Genomic DNA, 14,615 nt, shown 5'->3' on the forward strand with positions numbered 1-14,615 from the left:
TAGCGTTAGCTCCGCGTTCTTTACAGTTTGTCCTGGCGACGGCTGTTTCGCAGTGCATGATGGGCTGAAATAAAATGCTACCAGAAAAACCAAAAGAATAAGCTCAAAGTGACCAATGAGGGCGCTTTGTGTGTAAACGGCAACCAATTGGAGGAAGTCAAGGCAGCAGTATCCTACCGCCACACACCCACATCACTTTTGTGTCAACCACTTCGCGGGAGTTGTCGCTCTAGGAGCAGTGTTCCCATTTAAACTACTCGCCGCTTGATACGCGTCAATTAAAGGTAAGTAGGAAGCTGTGCTTGAGTTATTCAGTTTTATTATGTGTGCAATATCTATTTGTTTTATTGGTAAGACGTTTTCATAGTTTTTTCTTCAACGTATTTAATGACCGTTATAACTAATCAGCGGCATCATTGCTGAGGACACGTGACAGTTTATAAGAGAGAAAAAAAAAAACATTTTCTCATGATACATTTCTTAAAATATTGAGATTTAACAATATTTTATGTTGTCCTGCACGTTTAAAAACAACTAGATATAGCTTTTCCTCAGTGGCGAATGTATTCTCAAGGAATCACTGCGAGTTATAGTTTAATTATGATCCTTTAATTTGACTCTGGGTGAAAAAAAAAAAATGTAGATGGTAATTTTAAATGTCTTGTATCCATAGAAACTACGCAGAGCGCACGTTCAGCTCGCCACCTTTTGATGGAAGTTATGTAACACTTGTAGAAATGGCTCGATCAAACATTATGTAGCAGTTATTATGTAACATTGTCGTCGCTGAAGAGACTTTATGATTTTAATGCTGCTTCATTTCACTCGATGCTGTTGTTGACCAGTGTTGGTACCCTTAGGCAGCCTTTACAGTCAGTCACATTGTGTGAGTGTGTGACAATGCCCTCATGAGGATGATAAATTACCCGATGTGTTTTGGTTACCCAGAGCAACGCCATGTCTGACAGAAAGCCAGTGATCAAGAATGCCGACATGACGGAGGACATGCAGCAGGACGCCGTGGAGTGCGCCACACAGGCCCTGGAAAAGTACAACATCGAGAAAGACATTGCTGCATACATTAAAAAGGTAAAAACACTAATGAATAAAATCCTCTAAAACCTATTCAAAATAGCTGTTTCTAATAGGTGTTAGAGGATTTTATGTTTTGTTTGTATTGTGCCCAGGGGTTGTTTTAAGAGGATGTAGGCCCCTTGATTAGAGCCAGTTTTAGTCCCCAACCCTTACAAGCTTTTTTTAAACATGCAATGACAGTAGATTTATAGTTGGGTACACATCGCCCTCAAAGTTTTTAGGGCCTAGTCCAGATAATATTTTTAATATTTTCTTTAAAAATAGGTTCATTATAAACATGTCATCCATTTTAACAAATCTCTTCACCCATAAAATTGCCCAAAATGTTAAAGTAACTATGCCAAGCCTTAATTGTGGCAACAACAAAAAAAAGTGCAGACACTAAAATACTCCAAAAACAAAGAAGGAGGCATGGAGAGCTTGTTGTTGTTATGTATAAATTACTTGGGGCTGAAGGTTTGGTTATTGTCCTCAAATAATTGTGTATTAGTTATCTACCTAAAATCCCCAAAACAAAATGCCTGAGTGATATAAGCTTATATGTTAATGATACCATGTTTGCAAAACATGTGTTATTTTAGAAAACCGGGTTTACCTCTGCAGTTAGCCCTTAGTGTGCTACTCCAGCCTAGGTTTTGCCAACATGATTGAAATAAATGCAAACGGTATGGCTAGTTTAAACCATTCAGTGAGTCACTGTTGCATATCCAGTTTGGTATATAGGTTTTACTTGAGGCAACCTGTTCTTTTACGCTGACTTCCTTGAAGATTCCTTTTAATCCATAGTTTTATCTTTATGATGGCGTTTCTTATAGAGAGGGACGCTTTCTTAACCATGGGTAACTATAGAAACAGTCTAAAGAAGTTGGGTGTACTGTACTGTTTTTGCTAGAAGCTTGTTCATGTCCTGGAGTAAAACAGAGAAAGCACTCTTTGTCATAATTACATCAACCCGGCCACCAGGGGTGTCTCCAGAAAGTTTTGAAAGGGTGGGCACACGGGTCCACTGAGAATGATAGGATGGCACACCGCAACCTAAAGCTGGAAAAGGATTTTAGGAGTCTTACATGTTTCTCATAACTAAGATTTGAGGTTCTAATCTTGGTTCTCATTTTAAAAAATAAATTAATAATCTTTAAATTCCTTTCTTTTCATGTACATATTGACCAAAAACCATCTGATTTGATATATTAGAGCATGTTTTTTTTTTTCAGGCCCTGCAAAATCTAGTCTCAATGATGTTAAAATATTGTAACTCTCTTCAGTAATCAAACATATTAATATGGAGAAATACATGTTTCAACAACAAAGCTTGTCCTTTCCATCTTAAATTTATGCCTAATATTATGCATGTAAGACTGTATGGGTGGGGGGTACCACTGCACCTTTATGTTTAGTGGTGAACATATTGCCAGATTCAAAACTTAAAAGATCTAATGTAATTTAATTATATTGTGCTAAACTATTGAAAACGTTAATATTTTAGTGTCATTTTTCCATGTATAGGAGCCAGATTATAATACAACTGAGAGCATATTGCCCTTAATTTCCTCCACCTAAATTGTAATAAACGTTTAGTGATGTAGCTTTCACATAACACTGTCAACTCGTTAATTCTGGCCCAACTACTTCATTGTTTGTTAAATAAAACACTATTCTCTGTATACTTGATCAGAAGATCTCTTCTATTCCTCACAGGAGTTTGACAAGAAATATAACCCAACATGGCACTGCATTGTTGGGAGGAACTTCGGGAGCTACGTTACTCATGAGACCAAGCATTTCATTTACTTCTACCTGGGTCAGGTGGCCATTTTGCTGTTCAAGTCCGGCTAAGGGAAGGCTGCATTGACCCAACCCCTGGCTGACCATACAATACTGACGGACTTCACAAAAGGCACTTACATTCCTTGGCAAGGGGCCGCTGCCTTTTTCTCTTCTGCATTCTACTTTGTTGTTTTTGACTATAAAATCCGTGGCCATGTTAAAGAGATAAAACGCTTGTATTTATTTTTGTCTTGTTACAGTAGACATGTCAGTTTTTTAATTAAAGTATAAATGTTAAACAGTCTGTGTCCAATGTGTGCTCTGGTCATTTCGTTGTGGTGGTAAACCGACCGTCTGTTTTCTACGCCAACTTAATCCTGGCAGGGGGCTGGTACCTCTTTCCAGCAGTCATTAGGTGAGGCAGGGTGCACTCTAAATAGGATTCTCATACTTAAATACTTATTTTCCTTTTATGCAGAGCAAAAATAATTCAAAATTACAAACCTTATAGAACAAATAGTCAGGTGCCATTGTGCCGTGTTATGTTCATTAGTTTAGTCGTTTTCTGTACATTGTCCATTTCCTCCATAAATCCTCACATTTCGGTCGTTGTAATCTTATAGTATGTCAGTTTCTCCATCTTGTGAATGTCCTCTATGTCCATCCAGCTGAGGGTGGAGGGGTCTCCACTTTATTCCAGTTCCTTGTAATGGCTTTCTTTGGGGCAGCAATCGGAATTTTAATCAAATAACGATCCTTACTTTAAACGTTGGCTTCTGAGAGGTGTCCCAAATAGATCACTGTACGTGTTTTGCGAAGCTCATATTCTAATATATCTGTCATTATTTTATAAATGTCATCCCAGTAGTGTGTTAACTTTGTACATGGCCAGAAAACGTGCATGGTCTATATCCTGTGCTCCACACAATCTCCAACTGGGCTGCTGTACAGACAATACTTTATTTTTGGTGTAATGAAAAATCAAAAACTATGTTTTTCCAACAAAACGTTTTCCACATTGTGGAGGAAGTTGTGCTCTGTTGTTTCACAAAAACGTACCACATATCAGTACTTTCCATGTTCAATTCTTTTATGTACAGGGCAGACGTTTCCCTGTTGGCCATCAATCCTTGATAGTTTTGATATCAGTTTACTATTTGTATTCTTGTATGCATTGCCTAGTATTTCTGTTATTTTCCTTTTGATAGTAATCGTGGATTTGTAGGTACATATAGAATGGTTTTCTAATTCTCTTTGAAAGGCCTGAAAAGTTTTGATTTGTCCCCTTTTTATGAATCTAATATATTCAGATCTGGTCGACCCGCTTTAAATTTTGAGTTTATTGTTCCTGGCACAACAACGGTTTCAACCGAGCTGCATAGAAATAATTTTTAAAATTCGGTAGAGCCAGACCGCCATCCAGTTTTGGTATTTGAAGTGTTGAGTATATGATTCTTGGTTTGCTTCCATTCCAGATATATTTTTTTAATCCCATTTTGCAAATTGAGAGGTTGGTATTGATACAGGCAGTGACTGGAATACATAAAAAAATCCTAGGAAGTACATTCATCTTGATTGTATCTATTGTTGCATTTTGGTCAAATCCCAAAGCTTCCCATCCCATCTATAACTTTATATATTATCCAATGAAGGGATTTGTAATTCTTTTGATACAGATCAGTTAAATTAATACAGGTCCTTCTCAAAATATTAGCATATTGTGATAAAGTTCATTATTTTCCATAATGTCATGATGAAAATTTAACATTCATATATTTTAGATTCATTGCACACTAACTGAAATATTTCAGGTCTTTTATTGTCTTAATACGGATGATTTTGGCATACAGCTCATGAAAACCCAAAATTCCTATCTCACAAAATTAGCATATCATTAAAAGGGTCTCTAAACGAGCTATGAACCTAATCATCTGAATCAACGAGTTAACTCTAAACACCTGCAAAAGATTCCTGAGGCCTTTAAAACTCCCAGCCTGGTTCATCACTCAAAACCCCAATCATGGGTAAGACTGCCGACCTGACTGCTGTCCAGAAGGCCACTATTGACACCCTCAAGCAAGAGGGTAAGACACAGAAAGAAATTTCTGAACGAATAGGCTGTTCCCAGAGTGCTGTATCAAGGCACCTCAGTGGGAAGTCTGTGGGAAGGAAAAAGTGTGGCAGAAAACGCTGCACAACGAGAAGAGGTGACCGGACCCTGAGGAAGATTGTGGAGAAGGGCCGATTCCAGACCTTGGGGGATCTGCGGAAGCAGTGGACTGAGTCTGGAGTAGAAACATCCAGAGCCACTGTGCACAGGTGTGTGCAGGAAATGGGCTACAGGTGCTGCATTCCCCAGACCTGGGCTACAGAGAAGCAGCACTGGACTGTTGCTCAGTGGTCCAAAGTACTTTTTTCGGATGAAAGCAAATTCTGCATGTCATTCGGAAATCAAGGTGCCAGAGTCTGGAGGAAGACTGGGGAGAAGGAAATGCCAAAATGCCAGAAGTCCAGTGTCAAGTACCCACAGTCAGTGATGGTCTGGGGTGCTGTGTCAGCTGCTGGTGTTGGTCCACTGTGTTTTATCAAGGGCAGGGTCAATGCAGCTAGCTATCAGGAGATTTTGGAGCACTTCATGCTTCCATCTGCTGAAAAGCTTTATGGAGATGAAGATTTCATTTTTCAGCACGACCTGGCACCTGCTCACAGTGCCAAAACCACTGGTAAATGGTTTACTGACCATGGTATCACTGTGCTCAATTGGCCTGCCAACTCTCCTGACCTGAACCCCATAGAGAATCTGTGGGATATTGTGAAGAGAACGTTGAGAGACTCAAGACCCAACACTCTGGATGAGCTAAAGGCCGCTATCGAAGCATCCTGGGCCTCCATAAGACCTCAGCAGTGCCACAGGCTGATTGCCTCCATGCCACGCCGCATTGAAGCAGTCATTTCTGCCAAAGGATTCCCGACCAAGTATTGAGTGCATAACTGTACATGATTATTTGAAGGTTGACGTTTTTTGTATTAAAAACACTTTTCTTTTATTGGTCGGATGAAATATGCTAATTTTGTGAGATAGGAATTTTGGGTTTTCATGAGCTGTATGCCACAATTATCCGTATTAAGATAATAAAAGACCTGAAATATTTCAGTTAGTTTGCAATGAATCTAAAATATATGAATGTTAAATTTTCATCTTGACATTATGGAAAATAATTAACTTTATCACAATATGCTAATATTTTGAGAAGGACCTGTAGTAACTGTTACTCCTAAATAGTCAATAGATGTTTTTGTTCCACCTGAAGTTATATCGCTGGTTGAGTTCTGCAGATGGTGTATAATTGAAAGATGAGGCCTGGGTTTTTCCAATGTTCAACGTGTATCCTGATAGATCTCCATAGAATTCCAACAGGGTCATCAATTTCGGTTCACGTGTCTGGTTGGTTTAGGTATAATTAGACACTATCTGCAAATAGCCCAATTTTGTGTTCTGTGTCCCTCATCCCCTCTATCTCCTCATTCAGTCTTATTGCTTGGGCCAGTGGTTTGATAAATATTGCAAACAGGGTTGGAGAAAGGCAACAGCCCTGTCTAGTATGTTACTCTCAAGTCTAAACCAATTTGAAAGGCTACCATTTATCTTTGTTTGTGTTTTTGGCTCTAGAAATGATTTTTTAAAACATTGGGTTGATTGTGGATTTAGTTCTATTCTTTCCAAACTGAGCTAGAGAAACCTCCAACTAACATCGTCAAAAGTCTTCTCATGGTCTAAGCTCAAAAAGATTGCTTGCTCCTTCTTTTGTATTTCTTGGATCACATGCAGGGTTCTCCTTATGTTATCCTGGGCTTCTTGTCTCTTAATAAACCCTGTTTAGTCTTCGTTTTTTAGCTCTGATATAAAAATCTGAAATCTACTGGAAATTATGGATGTATATATATCTTCTAGTCGCAATTTAATATTGATATTAGCCTATAGTTTTCACTTAGAGTTCCTTGTCTTTACCTTCCTTTGGTATGATAGTAATTATGGCCTCTTTCCATGTTGGGGGAAGCACTCATTTCCTCAGTGTTTGGTTAAATGATGCTAATAGCATAGGATTTAGTTCTTTTTTAAAGATCTTATACCATTCTATGGGAAATCCATCATTTCTGAGAGACTTATTTGGTTTCATCTTTTTAACTGCTATTTCTAAGTCTTTTTTGTTATCTAAGAACATATCGCATATTGTTCTTTTCCCATATTTGGGGGATCTAGTGAATCTAAAAATGCTTCAATTGTATATTCATCTGCAGCTGTTAAGAATCTTTTTTCTCTTTACTGGATGATTTAGTCCATTCACATTAGGAGATATAATTTTTAACTGGTTGACAAAGGAGTTTTTTCATTTGGCCACCCTGATACTAAACATATTCTGAACTTTGAGAACTATAACATTAACAGAAGTTGTATGAATATTTACCAGGTCAGGCCAGGAATCTTCCCCTGATCCCAGTGTCCTGTTGATAGAAAAGGGGTATAACCCCCTGTCAAAGGAGGGACCCTCAGTAAAGGTAGAATTTGACTTCAGAATGGGTCTTTATTTCCTTTTGCACATGACCAACTTAGGTTTGTGTTCATCTCACCAGACTGGTTGCTTTAGGTCAGCAGTAATATGAAGGGAGGAGTGCTGTAGCTGCAGCTGCAACTGGGGTCGTTCGTCTATTCAGATTGAGTAAAACAAAATAAAATTATGGAACTTCATTTAGCCAATTAAACCGTGGTTTAATCGCATACAGCTGAAGGACATGTAATTTACAAAGCAATTAGAAATAACTTAAGTATTGCAATGATCCAACTCTTGTAGTAACAATTAACATTATATTTCCTACCGTCCACATCACCTTAGTTAACAGTGACAGCATACAGCAGCCTCCCTTATTTATCTTGCACCTTATCTCCAAAACTCTTGTAGTCTTTCTCTTGCTCTATGACTGGCTTCTCTTTGCTGATGTCTCACGGTTCCGCTCCCATCTTCACGCCTCCTTAATCCTTTTTTCTTTGTTGTCCTCTTGCTGTTTTGCCCCTGTCATCACCTTGTGGCCCCTCATTGACAACTCCCTCACCACTTCCTGTGGATTATAGGTTATAGTCCCATTTTGCCAGTGGATTCTGATCCTTGTCAGTGGTGTGTGGAATTTAATGCCTTCTTGATATCTTTGTATGCTTTTTGTATTTTAACAACCTCACTGGGGTAGTCGTGGTTAAAACATAATGGTTTATCCTCTATTTCAGGGGTCTCAAACCTTAAGGCATGCTGCAGAGGTAATTCAATCATTTGATTCAGGTGCGTTGGAGCAGGGTGTATCTAAAAGCTGCCAGATAGTAGCTATCGAGCACTGGAGTTGGAGAGCCCTGCTCTAGTCATATCTTTTTCTGCTATGCTTTTCTAAGGATCGCTCTTTTGTTTAAAACTGTAGAAAGTTCACAATTATTGAACTTGGTGCAGATCTGGGGCCAAGTCTATGTGCCTGTTGAGTCAGAAGACGGGTCTCCACCAGTAACTCAGGTTTTGTCCGTAAGTGGTGTTCTACATAGCAGGGGACTGAGTCCCCCTTTGCGCCTTCAGGGATTCCAAAAATGTGCATGTTGTTACTCCGTGACCTTCCCTCCAGGTCTGTCAACTTTTCCTTTAGTTCTTGTTCTTTCAGGGAGCTCGTTTTGCTTCTATATTCCAGTCTTCCAGGCCACTGATTCTTGTTTGTGCTTCCTCTATTGCCTTTCTTTGTTCTTGTAGCTCTTTTTTCTGACTGCTTGGATTCAATTTGCTCTCTGAATACGTTAAGTTCCTGCTGAAACCCATTAAATTCCTCTTTGAATGTTGCAGGGTCACTTCTCACTACTTGTTTTATTTAACGTATTTCCTTTGTCACGGTAGCCAGACCGTCCCACAGCGATACAGCATTAGCTGTTCCCATTCCTCCTTGAGCATTAGCTGTTAGCATATCCTCACATGTGTCGTTGTCTTCCATTTCTGAGTATTCCTCTGTGTTTTTTTCAGGTTTCTCGTCTTCCTCTTTTGTTTACCCCACTGATCCCATTTTATAATTTAATTTTGGTAACTAATTTTTTGTGAGGGGGGGTTTGTAGTTAAATGGTGAGAGCTCTGATTTAAGCTCCCATCTCGCACTACACCTTCCATCAGTCTCTTTGTTGTTTTTTTTATAGACAACACAAACCTCAGAAACAAAACCTCTACATCAGACAGCACACTTTTTCTTTTGGGACTGTGATGGACATTCACATGCAGAACGTGCAAACTCCTCACAGAAAGGCCACAGCTGGGATTAAAATCTTGCTGACAGCTAACAGTAGCTGTTCCACCAGTGCAGCCAGATAAACCACTATAGGGTTTAAACAGATTTACTGAAATTCGTTTTTACCAGTTGGAGTCAGTTGATCAATCATTTACAAGGGCAGCTTAGTTGTGAGTTTTTGACCAAGCTACTGTATGCATCATCAGTAAACATCGACAATGTGCTGATGTTCACAATGTTGAGAGACGCGTGTCAATTTTTTAAACTAAGAAACAGGTGAAGGAAAGAAATGAGAAACATTTTAAAATGTTTCAGTGTAAAAAAAAATCCATTCATTTAAACATGATGTTGGTGGCACAATTTGAACCAAACTGAAGACATACTACGGAAACACTTCTAGTAGTGGTTCTCCTAAATTTGTGAAGTTTGATTACTATTAATATGACTCCCCAGGACATATTACTTTAATCACTTCAAAAAAGAGTCAACTAGAATCATAGTTAGGGTTGTTTGTGAGCACACATTTTATTTGGCTTGTTGGTAAGTTTTGCATTCGTCAACAAGAAAGTCATGCATCCTACTTTTACTATGAGTGTGCGGTATGATGTAACCATGCATTGCCGGACAGAGAACCTCTCCATGCAGCAGATTTGTGGGTATGCTCAGTTTGTGTGGGAATGTACACTGAAGTAATGACATACGTAACAGATGGTGAGCTGTTGCAGTCCAGAATCGACCCTGTAGAATCTATCAAACCAAAGGTATGAAGACAGTAAATATTTTCCAACACCCTATATTCTGTTTAATCCTTTTCTTTATGGTTTTGTACCTGAGAAATTATTAAGGTTTTAAAACCAGTATTATGTTTTGTCAACTTGTTGCTTCTTTGTGCTGAGGTTTTTTGAAATCTCAAACTGTATCCTGCTAAGGATAAAGTGTGAAATATGATTTTTTTCCTCTACTTACCTAATGTGGTCTCTTTTCTCATCTAGCAAGGGCAGCGCCTGTGAGTGGACAGCAAAGCCTCGGTGACCCGTCTCCCTTGTCTTGTGTCATGATGTATGTTTGGATGGGTTGTACTGGAATTCTAATTTCCCCTCGGGGATCAATAAAGTATCTTTGATAGTGTGAACAGTTTTTGGTTTTTTTTACTTAAACTTTTAAACATTTATTAATATTAATTAGCCTCTGTCTAAACCTGCCTCATTCCTGTTCAAACACAAACCTCTGAACCAAAATAATGTTTTATCTGCTTTTCTGATCTTGCATTGTGGTTGGTTGTTTGGAAATATAGCAATTATTGTTCTTAATTAGTTCAAAAACTAATATAACATCATTCTAGGTTGCTCAAGATAAACCTAGGTTCTCATATAACATAAATGACATTGAACATTGAATGGTAATATTGCAGCATTGTATGGGTCATGGTGTTAACCATTTTTATTGATTCCCTTGTTCCTTCATTTGTACATAGTTAATCAATTATTATTTGTTCATTTTGCTTGGTAGTTTTAGTTGAATTGTTGTAGTATAGTAAGTATAGAGTTTGTTAATTGAAATAAGTTTAACTTTGAGTGTAATTCATTTTGTTAATAAATTCTTATATTTTAATAAATTCCTATATTTCAAGAAATTTTGTAAATTTATCCCAGGGGTGTACAGAGTTTTTATTTTATTTTATATAATCATAATAATAAACATCAGGAGAAAAGAGAGGGAGGCTTGCAAGTCGCAAAACATGATCCCAACTTTGAAGTACGAGCATCGTGCTGTGGGGGTGTTTTGCTGCAGGCGGGAGGGCATCATGAGGAAAGAACAAGAAGCATCATCTTCAATATGTCTTCCAAATGGACAACCACCCAAAGCATGGCACCAAATTGGGTGCAAGTGCCTTAAGGACACAAACCTGACTCTGTTTCACTGGTTCTGTTGAGAGGAGGGGGAAAAATATTGTGAGAAACTTGTAGAAAAGGCAATTCTGCGAAATTCCAGGAAAGGTATGCATGTAGGTTTCAGCTCTATTTACTTCAAGTACTTTCTGCTCATGGCCTCGTACCACAAATGATCTGAACTATGCCTTTAAGTAATGGCTTTTTGCTAACAGTTTAGCTCAGATAAAACAAATTAAACTCTTTAGTCGCTCAGCCTTCAGCTCCTAATTGTGATAAAGCCCAAAAATATAAACATGCTAATAAAATCCCATTTGGATACCTGAGCAGCTATACAACATTAAACAGCTGGATGGAGTGTTATCTGCTGATCACACCAGCAGCAGAAAATTAAATGAATTCATCTTGGCTAACTGCATCAGTGCCATATCTATCAAGTCACTTCTACAGAGAGCTTCCTTTACCTCTACAGGATCTGTATCTCGCTGTCAGCATAGGTGAAAGCATCTAATCCCATCTGTGCTGTTCTGTCCTCCAGATACGAACAAATAACTGTTAGAAAGGGAGTAAACGTCTGCCCACTTTGTTCCAGATATAAACGCACCAGGGGCCTCTTTCAGTGGCCAAACCTCTCAGCACTAATGCTCCTCAGACCTGATCAGGAAACTTCTAGGTAACCACAGCATTAAATGCCACTCTTGTTTCATATGCATCATCATCCACGACAGTCGCTAGATTGGACTTGTTGAGACAGAAAATAAAGCGAAGCAGTGCCAGCCCAATACACACTAAAAACCTCAGTACAAGAAAGGCAAAAGGCAAAAATCTCCATCAGGTGGAAGATGAGGTGCTGAATTTACTCAATATGCAGGTAAGAAAAAACGTCCCCAAAGCGACACAGGGGTGCAGAGCTAGCTTAGCTACCATAAACACGTGCTCACGTCCACCGTACCAAACATAAGGGTGCAGCGTTTCCTGCTCGTTGTAAAGCCCCACCACCAGATGGAGAGCTGAAATATGCCAGCGAAGAAAATGATCACGCAACTAATCTGAATGGCTTCAAGTTTGTTCCGCGAGTTACGGGGGAACTTGTGCGTCAGCTGGTAGGCTAAAGGTAATCCTCCAACAAATGCCAGAGAGGTGTTCAACAAGCTCATGAAGCGCGTCGCTTTGGTGACGTGGAGGAAGAGAAAATGGTGGACGAACCAGAGCAGTCCGACTGTGGCCAAAAAACCAAAGTAGACGTAGACCTGCAGGGCAGCTACCAGGCTGCCGCCAACTGCTTCTGCACGACTGTCGGGTCAGTAACGTTGTCCTCACTAAATGCATGGAACCCAAAATACATGTTACTATTTTCACTACTAAACAAAACATCAAAGTCATAAATCATTTATTGAAGCATACCATATGTCCAAGATGAGAAGTGTTGCTACAGTGGCATCACTGAAAGCCTCCACTCGTTCCTTGCTGAGCGGCTCTTTAGGAAGGTAGGTATAAAACAACATGGAGTCTGGCTTCTCCTCCTGACTTGAAACAGATGAGATGAGATTCATGAGTGAGAAGCTAAATCCCATCTGAGAGAGTCAGAACGTTGGTGAGACCTAACCCTAACCCTACCGATCACTTTGCTGCGACACCCCTGCAGGCACAGAGACGTAGGGCAAGAAGATGATAATGGCTAGGAGAACGTAAGACTGGAAAAAATAAAGACAGCATTATTAAATATGATAAAAATTATAACAGACTCAACAATTTATTGTTAGATGGGGAAAGTTTGGAGGATTAACGTGCTGGGAACCAATTAAACACTTTGGTTACTGTTATTGCCATGTAAAATTTCGACAGCAGGATTTCTTAACTTGCAATAAATATAAGGATTTTGATTATAACAAAACCTTTTATTAACAAGTATTCAAGTAAATCAAATTTGTTTTTCTAATCTGGTCATTTATAGATGCAAAGCTTGACCACACAGAACGTTTTGGCATTTTGCACGGTTTTGTGCATGAAAATAAAAGCATAACATCTGACCTCACGCTATTCTGTGGGTGAAGCTAAAACTGAACATCAAATTTAGGTTCAACCTAGACTACGTCTAATAAAACCATCCCATTTGACCTGAAATCTTCTGTCTTTTTAACAAAATGCCCTTTAAGTTGGACAGTTCTTTTCCCCTTGTTCCAATGGGAAAATTCATTTTTCATACCAGTACTTAAAACACATTTTTACTAAAAGATATAGACATTTCCTCTGTGTGGTCTCAGTAAATCTATGGGTGATGGAATGAGTTTTTTCCCCAAAACATGCTCTTCCAGATCTCAGAAGCCTGCATCTTCTCCCGAAAGGTAGGAGTTGAAGGTGGTGGCTTATGAGATGTCCTGAGCTATCGTTGCAGAAATACATTGTTTAGTTCTGCTAGACAAGGGGAAATCCTACAGGCTGTTAGCAAAGTTTATAAGCTTGGACTGTAGAAGCAAGTGGGTTTTTTGTAAACGCACATTCCCCGTGTGTCTCCACTCCCTTTTACAGACACGGTCTGTTTCTGATGTTTGTGATTGCAGGTTGCACACCTCCACAAGTGTACAGGTCAGGAAGCTGTGCATCATATGAATGTAATGAAATGTTTTAGTTGATTTAATATTGGATCATCAGGTGCCTTCATCCAGCCAATATTTTTCATGTTTCCAGTTGTTTTATTGTTTGTTATTATTAATCTGACAGGTATTGGAAGGTTTAACCATGTAGCTATTTACTTGAACCCATCAGCACAATTCTGCCTCAGCTGATTCGCTTGTTCTCCTGTATTTTTAGTTTTAAAAGGTGCCTATAGAATTGGGTCATCTGTGTCACACGCCACGGATTACTGGTTATAAGTTCATTGAAGCTCTGACCATCTTAAAGTAAAGCACAAGTTATGCATTTTTTAATTGACCACTAAAAGACAAAATAAATACAGCACCAGTGGTCCATTTAAAGTGTATCCGCTGTGGGTTTGCGTGTCTCACCACGACTGTGGTAATGATGGAGATGAGGGCATCACTGTAGACCCGCAGTCTGTGGGAGGACTGGGTGATGCTGTGGCCCTCTCTCTCGGACGGACTGAAGCCCTCCAGCAGCGGGGAAGACACGCTGTTTTCTTCTCCATCTTCTCCTCGGCGTGGTGCTCTATGATGTCGCTGCCGTCGTTCTCCCCCATCCTGGACGGAGCTGCGGGACCACGGAGGACGGCACCGTTTGCAAACAGCCGAGAACCAGCTGACTGTGGGCGGGGAAACTGGAAGCAGAGGAGCGACGTTTCCAGTTCCCTGCGTAGATCCTCAATTCAACAAGAGGAGCCACTCTGCTGCGAACACGTTTCTTTCGTTTCAGATCTCGTTTCTTTCTATATTGTTTTTCTCTGGTTGAATCAAATTCAAATAAATCGAATTTAATCGAATATTTTAGTCTCCTTTCAGGTGGAGACAGCACATCAAATGGTAAATGGACTGAACTTATATAGCGCTTTTCCAGTCATACAGACCACTCAAAGCAGATCGGTAGGCAACTTGAGGTTAAGTGCCTTGC

General features: G+C 39.4%; 1 protein-coding gene and 1 pseudogene across 1 annotated transcript; one reads left to right on the forward strand and one right to left on the reverse strand.

The window, feature by feature from the left end:
- The first annotated feature begins 126 nt into the window (after positions 1–126).
- On the forward strand, positions 127–3,166 carry dynll1 (dynein, light chain, LC8-type 1). Its single transcript, XM_047380297.1, has 3 exons — positions 127–284; positions 949–1,089; positions 2,794–3,166. The coding sequence occupies exons 2-3, from the start codon at positions 958–960 to the stop codon at positions 2,929–2,931; spliced, it is 270 nt and encodes an 89-aa protein (XP_047236253.1). The 5' UTR covers positions 127–284; positions 949–957; the 3' UTR covers positions 2,932–3,166.
- Positions 3,167–10,292: 7,126 nt separating this feature from the next.
- Positions 10,293–14,447, reverse strand: LOC124878126 (annotated as a pseudogene).
- Between the last annotated feature and the right edge of the window lie 168 nt (positions 14,448–14,615).

Source organism: Girardinichthys multiradiatus, chromosome 12 (assembly GCF_021462225.1).
Source record: "Girardinichthys multiradiatus isolate DD_20200921_A chromosome 12, DD_fGirMul_XY1, whole genome shotgun sequence".
Lineage (NCBI taxonomy): Eukaryota > Metazoa > Chordata > Actinopteri > Cyprinodontiformes > Goodeidae > Girardinichthys > Girardinichthys multiradiatus.

What these genes read in the sequence shown, in the direction of transcription:
- dynll1 (XM_047380297.1), top strand. Translation starts at nt 958, where the DNA reads ATGTCTGACAGAAAGCCAGTGATCAAGAATGCCGACATGACGGAGGAC. An exon ending in TTGCTGCATACATTAAAAAG is followed by an intron (nt 1,090 to 2,793) that starts GTAAAAACACTA and finishes TATTCCTCACAG; the next exon opens with GAGTTTGACAAGAAATATAA.